Source organism: Epinephelus fuscoguttatus, linkage group LG18, assembly GCF_011397635.1.
Source record: "Epinephelus fuscoguttatus linkage group LG18, E.fuscoguttatus.final_Chr_v1".
NCBI lineage: Eukaryota > Metazoa > Chordata > Actinopteri > Perciformes > Serranidae > Epinephelus > Epinephelus fuscoguttatus.
The window spans coordinates 2,291,791-2,310,749 of NC_064769.1; the positions used below are offsets into that span (position 1 = coordinate 2,291,791).

The 18,959-nt window shown below is 42.2% G+C and overlaps 1 protein-coding gene across 6 annotated transcripts in view; it reads right to left on the reverse strand.

The window, feature by feature from the left end:
* dennd1a (DENN/MADD domain containing 1A) overlaps nucleotides 1–18,959 on the reverse strand; it is a 218,052-nt gene that overhangs the window by 56,360 nt on the left and 142,733 nt on the right. For all 6 annotated transcript variants that reach the window (XM_049604000.1, XM_049603999.1, XM_049604001.1 and 3 more), the window contains 2 exons: nucleotides 12,818–12,919; nucleotides 12,591–12,716 (listed from right to left, as the gene is read on the reverse strand). In XM_049604000.1, coding sequence (XP_049459957.1) covers nucleotides 12,591–12,716; nucleotides 12,818–12,919 — 228 coding nt within the window. The remainder of the gene's footprint in view (nucleotides 1–12,590; nucleotides 12,717–12,817; nucleotides 12,920–18,959) is intronic.

Sequence of the window (18,959 nt, forward strand, 5' to 3'; positions counted from 1 at the left end):
TTTATGGAAATGAGGATATCACTGACTTCAGCACAGCATGTTTTGTGCGGAGAGATGTGAATGGAGTCGAATGGTCTGAACCTCTTGGTGTGTGGTGTGGATGAGTTGCGGTCCTGCTCACGGTCTGGCTGTGTGTCGCTCATGGTGCAGAATTGGTAAAAGCATGCATCGATGAAATCCTCAAGGTCTTCCAGGTCGGGTGGTTGTGATAATCCAGAGTGTGAAGTGCAGAAAAGGGGTTTATTTTGTGGAAAGAAGTGGAAGTTGTGTGTGGAGTCTAGCAGCCAGGTGCCGCCATCTTGGTTCTCGCACTCGTCTGGTGGGCTCTCGCGATCACAGGCTTATCCTCCTCCCTCACAGACACACTCCTCAGGAGAAAACTGAGGAATCCTGACACTCAGTATGCCTACATGCAGCAAGCATTTTGCTAATTTGGCTTAACAAAATGTAGATATAACTCTCCTCCCTGGTAGACATAAGGTGTTAGAATAGTCCTTCGACATGCCAAAATCTAATGTTTTTAGCTAGGTACAGACACTCTGTCAGCGTTTCAGCCCTCAGTTGCATACTGTAGTGCTGACAATTTTCCCCTCTGGTGGGCGTAGTTTTCAGAGTACAGGGTTCCCACACTTTTTTTTTTACCAATGATTTTTCAAAACCTTTCCATAACTTTTCCATAATATTTTACCAAATTTCCATGACTTAATTTATAATAGATGAGACCTATAATAGTGTCCATAGAGCGCAATAATGAGCCTCTCCAGTGTGCTACTGCTATGGCCTAAGCAGTGTAGTAAAAATGTGGCATAGGGAATGGAAGGGATGTTGTGTCCATCACGCACCTATCCTAGGGCATAGCGCAATGGCGCAAGAGCCTATGGCACCCATATTCTTGTATTTTTACATATTAATCATGCATCGGCTAGTGAATGTAGCATTGACTGGTAACAACAACAATTAACCAAGTGCTACAGCATTTAAATGCTCAAAAATTTAAAACACTGAAGAGGTAACAAATAATGATATTTATTCTGAGACAATCAGATATTCAACAATTACAAAAAAAACATTTGTGCATTAAGTGTAACTTAAAGGGCCAGTGTGTAATATTTGGCATGGTTTATTGTCAATCTGAATCTGAATTTGAATATTATACCCATTAATATGTTTATACAAGTGTATAATCGCTATAAAATAAAATTCGTTTGGTTTTCGTAGCCTTATAATTATGCTTTTACACACACACATATATACATATATATATATATATATATACACAGTACAGGCCAAAAGTTTGGACACACCTTCTCATTCAATGCGTTTTCTTTATTTTCATGACTATTTACATTGTAGATTCTCACTGAAGGCATCAAAACTATGAATGAACACGTGGAGTTATGTACTTAACAAAAAAAGGTGAAATAACTGAAAACATGTTTTATATTCTAGTTTCTTCAAAATAGCCACCCTTTGCTCTGATTACTGCTTTGCACACTCTTGGCATTCTCTCCATGAGCTTCAAGAGGTAGTTACCTGAAATGGTTTCCACTTCACAAGGTGTGCCTTATCAGGGTTAATTAGTGGAATTTCTTGCTTTATCAATGGGGTTGGGACCATCAGTTGTGTTGTGCAGAAGTCAGGTTAATACACAGCCGACAGCCCTATTGGACAACTGTTAAAATTCATATTATGGCAAGAACCAATCAACTAACTAAAGAAAAATGAGTGGCCATCATTACTTTAAGAAATGAAGGTCAGTCAGTCTGGAAAATTGCAAAAACTTTAAATGTGTCCCCAAGTGGAGTTGCAAAAACCATCAAGCGCTACAACGAAACTGGCACACATGAGGACCGACCCAGGAAGGGAAGACCAAGAGTCACCTCTGCTTCTGAGGATAAGTTCATCCGAGTCACCAGCCTCAGAAATCGCAAGTTAACAGCAGCTCAGATCAGAGACCAGATGAATGCCACACAGAGTTCTAGCAGCAGACCCATCTCTAGAACAACTGTTAAGAGGAGACTGCGCGAATCAGGCCTTCATGGTCAAATAGCTGCTAGGAAACCACTGCTAAGGAGAGGCAACAAGCAGAAGAGATTTGTTTGGGCCAAGAAACACAAGGAATGGACATTAGACCAGTGGAAATCTGTGCTTTGGTCTGATGAGTCCAAATTTGAGATCTTTGGTTCCAACCGCCGTGTCTTTGTGAGGCGAAAAGGTGAGCGGATGGATTCCACATGCCTGGTTCCCACTGTGAAGCATGGAGGAGGAGGTGTGATGGTGTGGGGGTGTTTTGCTGGTGACACTGTTGGGGATTTATTCAAAATTGAAGGCACACTGAACCAGCATGGCTACCACAGCATCCTGCAGCGACATGCCATCCCATCCAGTTTGCGTTTAGTTGGACAATCATTTATTTTTCAACAGGGCAATGACCCCAAACACACCTCCAGGCTGTGTAAGGGCTATTTGACCAAGAAGGAGGGTGATGGAGTACTGCGGCAGATGACCTGGCCTCCACAGTCACCAGACCTGAACCCAGTCGAGATGGTTTGGGGTGAGCTGGACCGCAGAGTGAAGGCAAAGGGGCCAACAAGTGCTAAACACCTCTGGGAACTCCTTCAAGACTGTTGGAAAACCATTTCAGGTGACTACCTCTTGAAGCTCATGGAGAGAATGCCAAGAGTGTGCAAAGCAGTAATCAGAGCAAAGGGTGGCTATTTTGAAGAAACTAGAATATAAAACATGTTTTCAGTTATTTCACCTTTTTTGTTAAGTACATAACTCCACATGTGTTCATTCATAGTTTTGATGCCTTCAGTGAGAATCTACAATGTAAATAGTCATGAAAATAAAGAAAACGCATTGAATGAGAAGGTGTGTCCAAACTTTTGGCCTGTACTGTATATATATATATACACTGAGCGGACAATCCAGCCAGCCAGAGAACGCGTTTCGTGTGTATAAATGAACCAACGAAGACAGCGGAAGGAAGGAAGACGGAGGAGGAAACAGCAGAGAGTGTTAGTAGTTCGTCGATAGAGAGTAGTGAAAGGTTTTTTAGTTATAAAGTTTGCGAATGGACCACACTTACCACGCAAAAGGAGAGAATGAACCCAAACCGTCATCTGCGAGGAAAAGAAGACGCAACTTCACTCCTTGTGATGCACTCTCTGCGGCGCTTTTCCTCCTGATGATATATCTCCCCAACAATGGCAGCAGTAGCACCGAATCCCATTCTGTGCATTCAGCCTCTCTTCTCGCCTGCTCAGCATCAAACACATGGAGTTCCTCATCTGTATGCTCCAGCTCAAACAGGTATGGCTCTGGGTCTGCGTCCGCTACAAGAAACTCTTCAAAATCACGTTCAAAATCGTCCATTGCAGCTACTATAGTCCGAAGATATTGCTAGGCTAAATAAACAGCTGAGCTCTGTTTACAGGCCACGCTGTCAGTCAGTGTGCGGGCTGGAGATTGGCGGAGCAGAGAGGGGAGGGGGGTCCCCATTCAGTATGGTAAACAAGTATGTGTGTATGAAGTGTGTCTGTTACGCTGGAAGAGTCAGAGTTTGGGACGGAGTCTTTTACCCCCTGGAGTGTTACCGGAGTTTTTGGAGTGCTCAAATAAACTGGCCTTTTTCCCGAACGTTCCTCTGGTCTCCTGCTCGTGAGGGATTCATTGCAATATCGTAACATGGTTTAGATTTCTAAATAAATATTCACCTCGTTGCTACATAGACCTACTCCTGAAAAAGTCGTGCGCAAGGCTTTTTGTCCCTACAAGGCCACCGTCATTTACCCGACGGGAGGGGTGAGCAAGTGAGCCCTGCAATCTAGAATTTGACCACTGATGTCACTGTTTTCAACCCATTTTACACACTGGCCCTTTAAGTAGGCCACTGTGCTTCAGGATTGGCTTCCCCGTTTAAATAAGGAATCAATAAAATAAATAAATTAGTCTGGGTTTCTGGTACAAGAGCACCACAAGATAAACGGCAATCAAGACCTCACTGCATCAGGCGATACAACATTTTGAGAGTAAAACCTAATATCACAGTGCATTATGCTTCATAAAAAAATAAAATTAAGATAAAAAATATATATGTTAAAAAAATATATGTTAACAAAAAGAACATAAGTGTTTGCTTTGAACAGTCTTAAACTGTGTCTACTCATTCTTTATTTTTTTTTAGTTTCTCATTGATTTGCTTTTCAACGTCAAGAAGACTTGCTTTCTTTCTTTGGCTGAACGGTGCAGGCTGTTATACATTGCAAATAAAGGTTAGTTTGCAAGTGGTCTCTGCCTTGTTCACGGACTCATCTGCAGCTTTATCTAGGGCAGTGGCATCAGCCTCAACTCTAGCTCTCTTTTTTTTTTTTAGTTCATCCAATTCTTCCATGAGAGACTTTATTTTCATGGCAAGCATCTTTCTGCTTCTCTCTCTCTTTTGCTCATCAAGGTAGGCACAATACTTCTGCCTTGCAACTGCAGCTGATATAAGCAGTTCTTTTGTGATCTGAACTTTACACGCTCCTCCAACTGCCCTAATGTAGTCAATGATAAGTCCCTGTGCCACCAAAGACTGTTCCTTCAGATTCTCTACCTCAACTTCTTTATTAACAGAAAACCCCCTCTCTACACTTGCCTGTCCGTAGGACATCACAAGAAGCACCTTCACCACCTCCCAGAGGTTTCTGAATTCAGTGCTAGAGCCCATGGTCTCATAAAACAGTGTATACTCTATCTGAGATGGGGTCAAATTCTCTGAACCCTGGAGTGACCAGAGCAAAATCACAGAATGCCCTGTACTCTGTCAAGACATCGTCACAAACTGATTCTTTCACTTGATTTGCACTGACAAGGGTTTGCAGGACTCTTTCATTTTGTTCACACACACTGCCTTTTGTTGGCAACCATTTGTCTAGGATCTAGGCACTGCATGCTTTGAACAAGGGGGTATTGCACAGGCGTCTTGTGAACAAGCTTGTGCAGGAGTGCAATTAGGAAAGTTTTACAATCCATTTTTTATCTCAAGCACCAGTCTTTCTGAGATCTTCTTCTGACTTTTAAGTTTGCTGAGTGCTGCCTCTTTCGTGGTCTTCTCTTTGATGAAACGGTCCATGAGCCCTGCAGACAGAATAAAGCAGAAGATAAATATTTAGTGACTGCTGACTAGGTCATCATAGATAATTGTAACATTTGTGCTGCCTTTAAAAAGCGTCAGAGTGAGCGCTCTGTTTTTTGGTTTCAGAAGTAGCGTCAGAGTGAGCGCTCTTACTTTCATTTTCAGCTCTGCTACTCTTTGTCGTTAGTTTGGCCTGCATCTTGCTCGAGCACACACAGGCCAGGCAGACAGCCAGATTCATGTTATGCTGAGAGTTTGCTCCACTTCAGCCTTGGAGAATATTTATCTGTAAGTATTCTGTGAATTATTCTGTAATACTCTGTACATGAGTAGACGTTTGTGTTTTTATTTTAAATATCAGAGTGGAGATTAATGTGATTATTATTATTAACATGTGCTCCGCTAGCTAGCAACAGGCTGTAGCTCTGTTCAGTTATTGATTGATTGATGACTCATAGTGATGTGTTTTATGTAATGCAAATCTACGTTCTTGTTTCTGCTATGTTTCTCAGTTTTACAAAGAAAAAAGCAAAAAGCAAATAAACAAAGAAGACCGGTAAAACACAAGAAAAGTCAAGCCTTGTAGTTTTTATTGGGGGACTGTCTGTTAACTGGCTGTCTAGCTGGGCATAAGTACATGCGCTGCAAGGCCAGTACAACATTCTTTCAGTCATGTTATTCATTTTTCTCATGCAGTGTTTCCTATTAGTATTCCTATTCCTAATTAGTTTTGGAAAATAATGTTAGGACAGGTCCAGGAGAGGGTGCTCTCACACCTTTAAATACTGATGTCAGTGTATGTAGGAACATGTACACTCCCTGGCCAGACAGATACAAGGCAAGTGGATGGGAGGTAGGGCTGTCGTGGTTACTGGTTGACTGCGCTTCACAGACAACCACATCTACCGCGGTCAAGGTTTTTTTCGTTTTGATGTTTCGTCGGCCACTTCATTAGGTACTAGCAAAACCAACGCATTCTAATACAACAGCTCTGCAATAAATCTTTCTATTCAACCCAAGTGCTACCACCCACAGGGTACTCCCATGTACAACCATGTGTTCAGAGACGGCTGGTATAAATGGGCTAGTAGGGCTAAGCCTTGCCTATCTTTTACAATAAAGACGAGAAAATTATTAAATTAAAGAAAATATTAAAATATTAGTTATTGAACTTTAGAACTGATTGTTTTTGGTGGAACCTATAGCAGCAACAGTACTAAAATAGTCACAAAAACGTGACAAGCCCCCTTGATTTACTGTCCAGTTGGGCTAACTGAATTCAGCCCAGGCCACTGACTTTTGGCCAATGAGAGTGCGTGGAAGTACAGTGAGGGCCTGCCCGCTGTTACTGTAGTGGGAGAGTGAGCGTTGAGTCTAGCGCATTGCGTTAGCATCATGCTGAACGAGGTGGATTATTTTAAATGCTGTCTATCAAGCGGGACCTCATCCAAAAATCATCGGACTTAAATGACTTGGTGATTAACCTGTTTGCATCTCAGAAAGGCCGTCGTTGTGAGCTTCTCTTCAAATAAGGTAGGCCCAAGCCCTAACCTCTTATTAAAGGAGCACAAGGAGCGCACGCATGCGTGAGAGAGCGAGAGAGAGAGAACATTTTTGTAGTTAGCCTAATTTTCTAGTTTTGCATTGTTGCTGTAACCTGGTACTGTATCTCAGTGTGATGTTACTGTTACTGCAGCTGAACTATTGATCAGTATAGACCATAGGCCTAATGCGTTTGCCCTCCCTCCCAATTTCACCATGAGCCGCTACTGCATGTGTTATTATTTTGGCCACCTCATTGTTTGAAATAAGGTGGCCGTTTATCTAACATTACTATCGGTTGAAATGATATAGAAGGGGCAAATACATAATTATTATTACCTTTGAGCAGCTGGTACACGTCCTCACCCATGAATGGTAGCATTGGCTTGTCAGTCTGGTACTGGACAAGGAAAGGGGTGACCTGTCAATGTCACTTTATTTATATAGCACCATTCATACAAGTAAATGCATCACATAGTGCTTAACATAAAAGAGATGGATAAAAACATAAATCATATAAACAGTGAGAACAGATTTAAAAGAAACAATCAGGGTAAAGTAATTAAATTAAAAATGAGTGCAAAATAGAATAAAAATTCTTAAAACTGAATACAAATTTAGAACAGTAAAATATTAAAACGTGCAGACCTGCTTGGCTATGCTCTGGAATACTGCCGTTTTCACTGGGAAAAGTAGATCTGCACAGGCCGTCTTGATCTCTTGGAAAGATTTGATCTTTGGCTGCGATAAGTCTCCTTGTGAGACTGCATCGATGTAGTTCATCACGAGGCCACAGCATCAGCCCTCTCTCACAAACCTTCACATTTTCAACCAATCGGTGCTGGCAGAAGTGTGTTGCAGCCAGCGAGTTTTAAAGGACTTTATTAATAATTTCAATAGCCTACATTACAACAACAATCAACACATTACATTCACAGTATAGATATTGTGCAAAACTGGCTTACAATTCAATAGCATATAATATAATATAAAATACATTACCTGTGAAGTTTACGAAGTTTTCTCAACACACTTGGCTGTTTTTGAAGAGCCAATACAGGCTACAGAGGGTATGGTCCACCTCCCATCCGCTTGCCTTGTATCCGTCTTGGAAGGCGTTATGGAGAGTATGCAGTCCGCGTGACATGATGTTCAGTAGAGATTTGTTGATTTGGACCAGGTCAGATTGAAGTAAATCGAAAACCTTCCGATTTACGTTGGGTTCGTCCATTGACAGCTGCACGAGATTCTTCATTCCCGTTTCAGAGAGTATAGTTTGCATTCAGTCTACAATGTCCTGGGCAGTTGCGTGTCCAAGAAACTCAGAGCCTACATAGCGGGTTTTCACCTCCCCACCATCCCAAATTCGTACATGCAGATTTGTCTGTTTGAGTTGCAGAGCTTTGTTCAAGCTTTCGTCGAACATCATTACATAACCAGCCTGCCTGGACACTTCTCTGACCAGTAGTGATTTTAAGTAGGGCACAATGCCAAATGTTGGGAGGTACGCAGACTTTGTTTCCCCTAAACTAAATTTAGATGCTATTTTGCTGTCGGGGAACATGGCTCGAAAAACTTTGCCTGTGTTGGCACATGAACTGTACGAATAATGCAAATCCATTAACTTTAGAGTCCATATCACTTCAGCCGACAGCACATCATTTGAGGCAGCATATTGGTTGAGGGTAGGTTGTGTTGATCAGTGTTCAGCCGTCTTTTGGTTATCTAAATGTTTCTTTCCTTTGGCATGGTGAGCGCCGCTTCCCCCATGTTGCTAACATCAAATGATTTTACACAGACCTTACATTTCCAATCCCATATTTTTTCCAGGAATTTCATGACTGTGGGGACCCTGAGAGTATGACGCATTGCACTCTGCACTGAGCTGCAGCCTTATTTACACATTGCTTCATGGCTGATGAAAGTAACGTAACTACACCTAACAGTTGACATCCATGTCTGTGAAAACATGGATGCTTCATGCCCATTTCCCCCCCAGCAGCACAGAAGATCTATACAATAAGCACAGTTTCAAGATGAACACCCAATAAGAGTGTCACCAATTCAGTATGTGACCAAATGTCTCCCCCTCTGTTCCTGAAATATGACATTGTATAATGGCAAGAAAAGTGTTTTATGCAGAACGTTATGATGTCACAGTGAAGTTGACCTTTGACACATGAATTCTTAAGCTATGGCGAAAAACATGTTTTGTGAGGTCACAGTAACCTTGACCTTTGACCACCAAATTCTAATATGTTCAGTCTTTATTCCAAGTGGACATTTGTGCCAAATTTGAGGAAACTCCTTCAAGGCCTACTTGAGATACTTTGCTCACAAGAATGCACCACCCAAAAACAGATGACTATGTGCAGCCTCCTTCAAAGAAAAGCCGATGCGGCGGCAGGTCTGGTCGGCACCATACAGGAGCGAGCAGGAGCAGAGATAACTGCCTGTTGTTGCGAGCCTGTTATTCAGGGAGACGAAGACCTCCTTCTCTGGTGGAAATGTGATGGAGCCAGGCGTTTTCCTCTGATGTCGAGGGCTGCCCAAAAGTACCTGTGCATTTGTGCCACGAGCTCTCCATCAGAGCGGGTGTTCAGCACCATGACCAAAGTTTTCAATCCACTACGTGCCCTGCTCCAGCTGGAAAAAGTAAACATGCTGGTTTTTCTGGCGAAAAACCTTGAATAGTTTTGAAGCATAGGATGCTGCTATAGTTATCATTATACTTTGTTTTTATTTCATTTTCAATGAGGAGTAGCCTGTTCTTACGGACAGAAAAGTTCGGACTTGGAGAGGGTGAACTTTTCAAACTAAGGGTAGGCTCTAAAAATAAACCAGCGAACAGTATTTCCCGTTGCTTCTCAGGATAGGATTATATATGTCCATTTTCGGGTATACCTTGTTATTTATTGTTCTGTTTTTCTTTTATATTTTTTGGGCATTTTTAAGCCTTTAATTGATGGGACAGACAAGTGTGAAAGGGGGGAGAGAGAGAGGGAGTGACATGCAGCAAAGGGCCACAGGCTGGATTCAAACCTGGGCCGCTGCGGCAACAGCCTTGTACATGGGGTGCCTGCTCTACCACCAAGCCACCGATGCCCCATTGTTCTGTTTTTCTAATTTGATGAGCCCTAGTACTGGATGCCATAGAGCTGTGCTTTTAATTTATTTGATTTATGTTGATAGGTTCTAAAAATAAACCATTGGACAGTACCCGTTGCGGTCTGAGGATATGCTGTATAGCACACACTATCATTACTGCCTTTATTTATTGTTACTTTTTTGGAAGTGGACTGTAGCCCACAGACAATTTGTTGTTATTTCATTCTGTTTAGTTGACTGCTGCATTTGCAATTTTTAAAATATTTGTTAATAAAAGTTGTTAATGTTGTACATGTTTTGTTGTTATTTTTTCAGTATTCTTAGGCCTATGTAATGTTTGCTATTCTGTTTCTGAAAGGTATAGGCACAAGCCGACATTTTGGCGACTCCCTCTGAGGCCTTCAACGTGATTTTTAATTAGTCACGGTAATACCGTATACCCCGGGAAAATGTGGGGATGGTTTAACGGTAACAAAATTTAGATACCGCCCAACTCTAATGGACGGACAACCTAAAAACATAATGCCTTCGGCCACGGCTGTCACTGGTGCAGAGGCATAACAAACCCGCTAGATTCCTTCACACACACCCACAGGGCCACCTCCCTTAAAGGCGTAGGCAGTATCCAGACAGTAACCAGTAACACACAGCTGCAGTTAGGCTGTGGGGGTGCTAACCAGAGGTGGAGTAAGTATTCAGCTTCATTACTTGAGCAACAATACCAAGACCCCACATTGACAATACTCCACTACATGAAAAACCTTTGCATCCTAAACCTTACTATCGATAAAGTATGAAGGTATCATAGCAAAATTTACATAAAGTAGTCATTTTGGAGTAAAATTTTCTGTCAGTGTTTACTATTATATCTGATGATGGATGTGCTGTAGATGTTTAAGGTTGTGTTAAATTTAACTTCTTTATATACAGTGGTGGAAAAAAAGTTTTCGGACACCCTTAAAATTTTACACAATCTCAAATATTATCATGAAATATTTGTGGAAAAATCGTTTTTGTGTTTCAAAAGGTGTGGCTGCATTAGACAGATACAAACAAATACAAATTATATGTTTTTGTTTATTGTTTACAAGAAAAACTACAGTTTCAACATGTCAGTTCTCAACACTGTCAGTATCAAAGTCAACAAATAACAGAGAATGTGTTCAAAACTGAACAAAAACTAAATAAACCATCACATCATCAAATTAATATTTAGTAGTCCTGCCATTGGCACGTAGTAGAGCTCTACTCCTGACTGGCATGTTCCCCATGAGCCTTTCACACTGTTGAGGGGTAATCTTGTCCCATTCTTCTTGAATTACTGCTTTTAATTCTTCTAAATTCTTTGGTTTATGCTTTGAAACAGACCTTTTGATAATCCACCACAGATTTTCAATGGGGTTCATGTCCAGGGATTGAGCTGGCCACTCTAAGACCTGGATACTGTGCTCCTGCAGCCAAGTTCTACTGGCCTTGGATGTGTGGCAAGGGGCATTATCTTGTTGAAACATCCAGTTTTTACCTCGACGGAACAGTGCACGCGCAGAAGGGAGCATGTGGGTTTGGAGAATGGTACAATACTTGGTAGAGTTCAATGTGCCATCACAGACAGTGAGATGACCAACACCAGCAGCACTCATGCATCCCCAAACCATGATACTGCCTCCACCATGCTTGACAGTAGGTACTGTACATGCTGGAGATAATGCGCCTGGTCTTCTGCGTACCCTCACATTAGTAGGAGGAAGATAAAGCTGGAAACTGGACTCATCTGACCACAAAATCTTCTTCCAATTCCTGGCTGTCCAGTTCTTGTGTGCCTGGGCCCAACGAAGCCGGGCTAACCTCTGTCTCTCATTGATCAGGGGCTTCTTGATAGCCTTGTAGGACCTTAAGCCATGATCTAAAAGTCGGCCACATACAGTGCGGGTGGAACACTGGACACCAGTTTGGTTTGACCACTGCTGCTGAAGCTCCTGTGATGTCATTCGGCAGTTTTGCCTGCACATGCAGATCAGTATGCGGTCATTTCTTGCTGAAGAAACCCTTGGACGCCCAGATCTTGGTTTGTCTTCCAAGCTGTTGGTTCGTCTGTATTTCTGCAGAGTGTATCCAAGTGCTGAAGGACTGCATCTGCACTTCCTGGCTATCTGGCGGCAGCTGTACCCTTCCTGGCTGAGAATCTTTATCTTCAGGCGTGTTTCCTGCGTTAGGTTCCTTGTTTTAGCCATTTTTGTGTCTGAAGAACTTTCAAATGTGCTGGCTTTATGTAGACACGAAGCTTGGCAACAAAAATTGTGTCTTTTAATAAAAAGAACGACCTTCATCACTGGTACCAAAATGACCCAATACTCAAAATTTCTTGTGTATTTTTATGGAACCAATCAATTTTAAGTTTTTAATGGCTTTTTTAGGATTTATTTAGTATTTTGGCTGTGACTGTACTAAAAGAAATTGCACTTGAAGACCTAAGAGTGATTCTTAATGCAATATTTCACAAATGCATGGGGTGTCCGAAAACTTTTTTCCACCACTGTACTGTTAGGTATCTACAGCAATGCTTCATATTCTATAAGATCATCATCATATGTAGCATCCCTGTCCTGTGAGAACCACATATATCTAAAAAGTCTGTCTTGGGCCACTATTTGGGAATTGTTTGTCATTTTAGAAAAAAATGCGTATATCACGAAATAGCCTAAAATATCAAGACATTATTTATAAACAATATCGCAGAGCTCTAAATCAAAGTGATCAACTCAATCACTTTCTTTGTTCCCGGCATCCTTCATGTCTCTGGTCTGCAGTATACACTCACCGCCTCAAACTGCAGAGCGTTTCTGTAGCTGCCAAACAGAGCCGCCTGACTCTTGAGGAAGGCTCGAGCCACACCGTCCCCAGTTGTTGTTGAAACCTTCCTCAAACGACTCTTCAAAGATGAGACCTGTGGGACATGGAGTCACAGTCATTAGAACACTATTTTATCTGTTAACATCCATAATAAAAAAAAACTTTACACATTGTGTACTGTCAGTAGTTCTTCACCACATCATTGGGCAGGCTTTGGAGGTCATCATAGGGTGTATCCAGGGTGTTTGTGTCCACGTTCAGGACCACCACATCATCCAGAGCCATCCCTCGAACTTTCTACAAGTAACAGAAACAGAATCAATAAAGTTGCTCATCAGACAGGTGGTCGCTACTGACCGCGCAACATGTAGGACGTGTTTGGTGGCTTCTCCCGAGGAATGTGCCTTTAAAATATACTAAAAACATATACTTGGGCAAAGCTGTTTTCTGAACAACTCTGAGATATAAATTCGGTTAGCAACAACTGCGGTTATTCTTTACCATACTACTGGACTCATTTACAATGTCTGGCCATGCAAAATCAGACATACCCAAAGGAGGCCGCGGAGAGCCTAGAACATCGCCTGAACGTGACCTCCCTGATTCTCCTGAGAAGTCGCCCGATGCTAATGAAGCCCTGCCTTCCAGTATCAAGTCGATAATGAACAAAATGTGCACTGATAATGTTAACAAGCTTGACTCCATTATTGCTGAATCTGTCAAGAGAGAGATTACAGTGGCTATTTCACCCCTCGAGAGCAAACTGGGAGCTCTCAAGGAGTCTATTGCAGACCTTGAACGCTTGGCTTACAGCCATAGCAGCCAACTAGTCGACCTCAAAGTTCAAGTTTGCAAACTGACCACTTTGGCTGACTATCTGTCCAAGAAATATGAGGATCTTGAGGCGCGCTGATGCTGGAATAATATACGGATTGTGGGCATACCAGAAAGGTCGGAGGGAGCCCAACCAACGGATTTTACAGCACAGCTTTTACAGATCCTGCTTAAGATCGACAGCAAACCCACTTTGAATCAGGCGCATCTTGCCCTGCGAGCCATGCCCAGGGACAGAGACATTCTGCAACCGCTCATTGCCATGGTGAATTTGTTCCAGACTCAGAACCTAATACTTCGGCGGGCAAGGGAACCTTCTCCTCTGACCTACAGGGGCAGGGTGATCTCCATCTTCCCTGACTTTACTTCTGCCGTCATGAAGAAACAGGCTGGTTTCATTAAGGTGAAGAAAGTGCTCCAATCATGTCCAAATGTGAAGTTCAGGCTTCTCTATTCCGCTGTGCTGTGCATCTCATTCCCCAGCGGACAGTCTCACAGGTTTGAGGACCCTGATTTGGCATTAGCCTTTGTGAATGAAAACATAAAAAAGGGGGTTGCTGCAGCCTCATAGTTTAGGCTAAAAGGTAACCCATTTTGGCACTCTAACTTTTAATTAGTCCAGTGGCCAATATGTCTGCTTTGGGGTCTTTTGTATAGAATATCCCCGACTCTTATGTTCAAATAAACACAAGAAGTTTGTGCTCTAGAGAAAGGATCAGCACTCAGTGAATAACCTCCTAAGCCCTATGATAAGCTATTATGGCAAGGCTTAACTATACAGACCAGTGAGCAGTGATAACTAGCATGTCTTTGGGTCATCGGGTGGGAACCTCCTTTCACCAGTGTTTCGTCTAGTTGGTCCCACGACACCTCCAGGAAGCTAGACAGTGATCTCTGGCATCCCAGAGACACTCCCCTAATGCCAGGTCTCACTGCTCCCTGCACCAACCTAATAACCTCCTTTACCTTATTTACACATGGCTTTCCCAGCCCAAACAGCACTGCCACCTTCAACAAACCGAGGCTCTGTACATGCGAACTCCAGGTAGAAACAGTGCTGATAATACCTTTCCTAGCACATTCACCATACTCTATTTCACACGCTACATAGCATAACTCTAATATAAACTGAAGTTAAAGGAGACAGATTAACTCACAGGATCAGCAAACACACTCACCTTGCAGCATGGTCTCAAACAAAAGGGATTCAAATAGGCCACTCCCACATTTAAATAACCTTCCTCTTCCTGGATTTCCTCCTGAGAGGAAGTGGATCTCTCCACCTGATCTCAAGGAGTTATGTACTCTGCTTAATAGTTCTAAGTGCTAAGTACTAAGTGCTCCCCGCACCAACACAATAACCTCCTTTACCTTACTTACGCATGGCTCTCTCAGTCCAAACAGCACTGTCACCTTCAACCAAACCCAAGCTCTGTACATGCAAGCTCCAGGTAGAAGCAGTGCTGATACTACCTTTCCTAGTACATTCACCATACTCTATTTCACACTACATAGCATAACTCCAATATAAGCTAAATTTAAAGGAGATAGATATACTCACAGGATCAGCAAACACACTCACCTTGCAGCATGGTCTCAAACAAAAGGGATTCAAATAGGCCACTCCCACACTTAAATAAACATCCTCTTCCTGGATTTCCTCCTGAGAGGACTGATTGGTGGATCTCTCCACCTGATTTCAAGGAGTTATATACCCTGCTTAGTAGTTCCCCCTGCTGGCCCCCAACTGACATTATTTCTTCTCTTAAAGATAAACTGGCTGGCTCTGGCTGCTTCATCTGACATTTCCTTCACTGTCTTCCTCAAACTCTGTCCCCGCACTCCGAGTTCCCCTAGGAGCGAGACAGCTGATCTTGCTATGAATCCCCTACACCCCACTTCCACTGCACAAATCCTAGTTTTCCATCCTCGCTGCTCAGCTTCTGCTCCTAAGTCTGTATATCTAAGCTTTTTTTCTTTCATAGGCTTCTTCCACTGAGTCTTCCCAAGGAACTGTCAGCTCAATGAAATAAACTATCCGTTGACTCACTGACCACAACACTATGTCAGGCCTCTGCTTGGTACAAACTATTTCCTGGGGAACAACAAGCTTTCCCCCTAAATCTACTTGCATTTCCCAATCACAAGCACCTTCTAGGCGGCCACACCCTTACCTCCTTACTAACTTATCCCTTCTGTATTTCTCCCCCTCACAGACAAACTGAATTGCTAAACTCCTATTCTTAAAACCGTCTGAATTTACCTGTCTTCATTTCCCTTCGATGCCTGCAGCTAAACATTTCAACACCTGGTTATGTCGCCATGTATATTGGCCTTGTGACAAGCTAACTTTACAGCCTGACAAAATATGCTTTAAGGTTGCGGTACCTGAACACAATGGGCATGATGGGTCCCCATCTACCCACAGTTTTAGGTTCTGGGGGTTGGTAACACATCGTATGTAGCCCCTACCAGGAATCTAATACGATTCTCCTCCATACTCCACAGGTTCCTCCAACTAATTTTCCTCTTCTCTACACTTTCCCAATTCAACCACTATCCCTGTTTAGCCTGGGCCACTACCTTTGCACCCCTTAATATCTTGTCCTGTCTACGTATCTGTTCCACGACCAGCTTTCTTTTATCTTTGAGACCTGCTTTATTCCATACCGGTTTGCCTGAGCCAAGCCCCAGGCCTCCCCGGCCAAACTGAACATTACCTACAATCTCTGCATGCCAAAGAGCTGCATCTGCCTTCTGAACTGCCTATCTTGGGTTCCACTTCCTCCCCTTGGTTGGATTTGGAACCACACTCCTAACTACCACGTCCTTACTCCCAGATAACAACAGCTCTGTCCTGACCTTGGTACATTTAAATTCCTCTGTTAAACTAGATACTGGCAGCTGAAGTATCCCTTTTCCATACAATGCAACACTACTTAGGCACCTAGGAGCGCCCAACCACATCCTAATATAAGAGCTAACCGACCTTTCAGTTCTCTCCACAATGGATATTGGAATTTCATAAACTGACAATGGCCACATTAATCTAGGATATAGCCCAAATTGCAAACACCACAACTTCAACTTTCCTGGAAGTTCTGATTTACCTATTCTATCCAGTCCTTCAGCCACATCTTTTTTAAATTTCACCACCTGTTCCTTATCATTCAGCTCTACATTGTACCACCTACCTAAGCTCTTAACAGACTTTTCCCTAATTGTTGGGATTTCCTCATCATCTATGAAAAACTTCCTATCACTTAACTTCCCTCTACATATCGAGATGCTTCTAGACTTACTAGGCTTGATCTTCATGCTGGCCCACTTCAAGTTCTTATTTACCTTCTCTAGTAGCCTCTTTGTACATGGCATTGTTGTCACCAGTGTCGTCTCATCCATGTCAGCCCTAACTGGTGGAAGATGCAACCCGTTCTGCCGTCTCTCCCCACCAACCACCTACTTAGAAGCCCTGATGATTACTTCCATTGCCATAGTAAATGCTAATGGAGAAATTGTATACCCTGCCATGATGCCTATTTCTAGCCTCTGCCAACCTGTTGTGAAACCTGCTGTACTTAGACACAACCTAATATCCTGAAACTATGCTTTCACCAAGTTAACAACTACCTGTGGCACTTTGAAGTAGTCAAACGCACTCCAAATGAGGCTATGCGGTACTGAACCAAACGCATTTGCAAGATTTAAAAATATTACATGCAGGTCCCTTTTCTTAATCTTCGTTGCCTGAATCTGGTGCCAGATCATGCTAGTATGCTTTGGCCTTTGTGAATGAAAACATAAAAAAGGGGGTTACCACAGCCTCATAGTTTAGGCTGAAAGGTAACCCATTTTGGCACTCTAACTTTTAATTAGTCCAGTGGCCAATATATCTGCTTTGGGGTCTTTTGTATAGAATATCCCAACTCCTATGTTAAGTTCAGTCCATAAGTGCCTATTTCTGACTTGCTAAGCCCATAGGAGTTTTATTTTTTAGGTAATGTTATTGTTGTATGCTCTCTGCTGACTGTTTGAACAGACTGAAACCGAGGGGCTGAACTGTTAACCCACCTGCCACATAGTTTCCTGTCCAGGTTTAGTGAGAAATGTTATTGTCTCAAGCTCCATGTTGACTGGCTTAGCGGATTCTGAAACCATTTTGTCAGCCTAGTAATTATTCTATACTTGCTTGTACTCAATCTTATTCTGTCTGTAAAGGACATCTCTAACTGTGCTTTGTTGTTTTGATATATAAAAATGACTAATGAATGACTTGTTAAGCCTTGATGGACTTTTCATTTCCTTTTTCTTGGTAAAATAAAGGTTAAAATTTATTAAAAAATGTTAATATTGTATGCCCCACGCTGCTTGTCTGGGCAGATTCTGAAACCTCACTCACTGTAATGTTGTAATGATTTTTTTTTTTTTTTTTTTTTTTTTTAAAGACTGCACTTTAAGTTAAAGTTTAAAAGTTTAAAGTTAAGATTTGTCACATTTCCTTCGAGATGCCTAGATTAGTAACTGAATGTTAGCTATGCTACTAGATAGCCCAGCTGTTTTTTTGTTTTGGTCTCTGGCATGCGTCTCTGTTCTTGTGACGCTTCTGCCACTGGGGTGGGGGGTGATTCTTTGGGGGCCCTTTTTGGGCTTGTTGGTTTACGTTTCCACTTTAATCCTTGTATTTTGTCTCTCTCTTTTTTATTGTTTCTCCCTTTTTTCTCAGTTAGTTCTGGTGCACACGATCGTTATTTTTCTGCTTTTCACCATCTCACTTAATTATTAAGAATAGTCCAGGTATGAAGTGGGGAGATATACAACTTGTTAAGGTCTCAACAATCCCATAAAGTGCAGCAAAGTACTGCGATATCTTCGTCATACTGAGGCTCATGGTTTACTTGCAGGACACTCATTTTAAAGCTGCCGACTGCTATAGGTTAAAAAGTGGTTGGATAGACAAGCCTACCATTCAACTTTTAAATGCAAATCAAGGGATGCAACTATTCTTATTCACAAATCTGACCCTTTAATTTATTCCTATATTATTTCTGATCCAGACGGTAGGTTTCAGCCAATATTTATGCCCCTAACTGGGATGACGCCTTCTTTAGGGACTGTTTTCAATGCTTCCAGATATGTCTACCCACCACTTGATTCTTGGGGGTGACTTTAATCGCTGGCTTGACCCAAAACAAATTGCATCTCTCCCAAGGCCTGTGCACCCTCAAAATTAGTCAAATTGATTAACTCTTTTTTGAATGAGATCTTGGTCTCTGGCGTATGGGGAATTCTTAATCCTTCCAAAAAATGAATATTCCTTTTTTTTTTTTTTTTTTTTATAAAATGTTCATCATACTTTCACTCGGATTGACTACTTTTTGGTTGACAATAGACTACTGTCATCAGTCTGACTGTAGTTATAATGCAATACTTATTTCTGACCATGCACCTGTCACTGTAAAAATTTATTTTCAAAGTTCCACTGACTCGCAACCTCCTTGGCGAT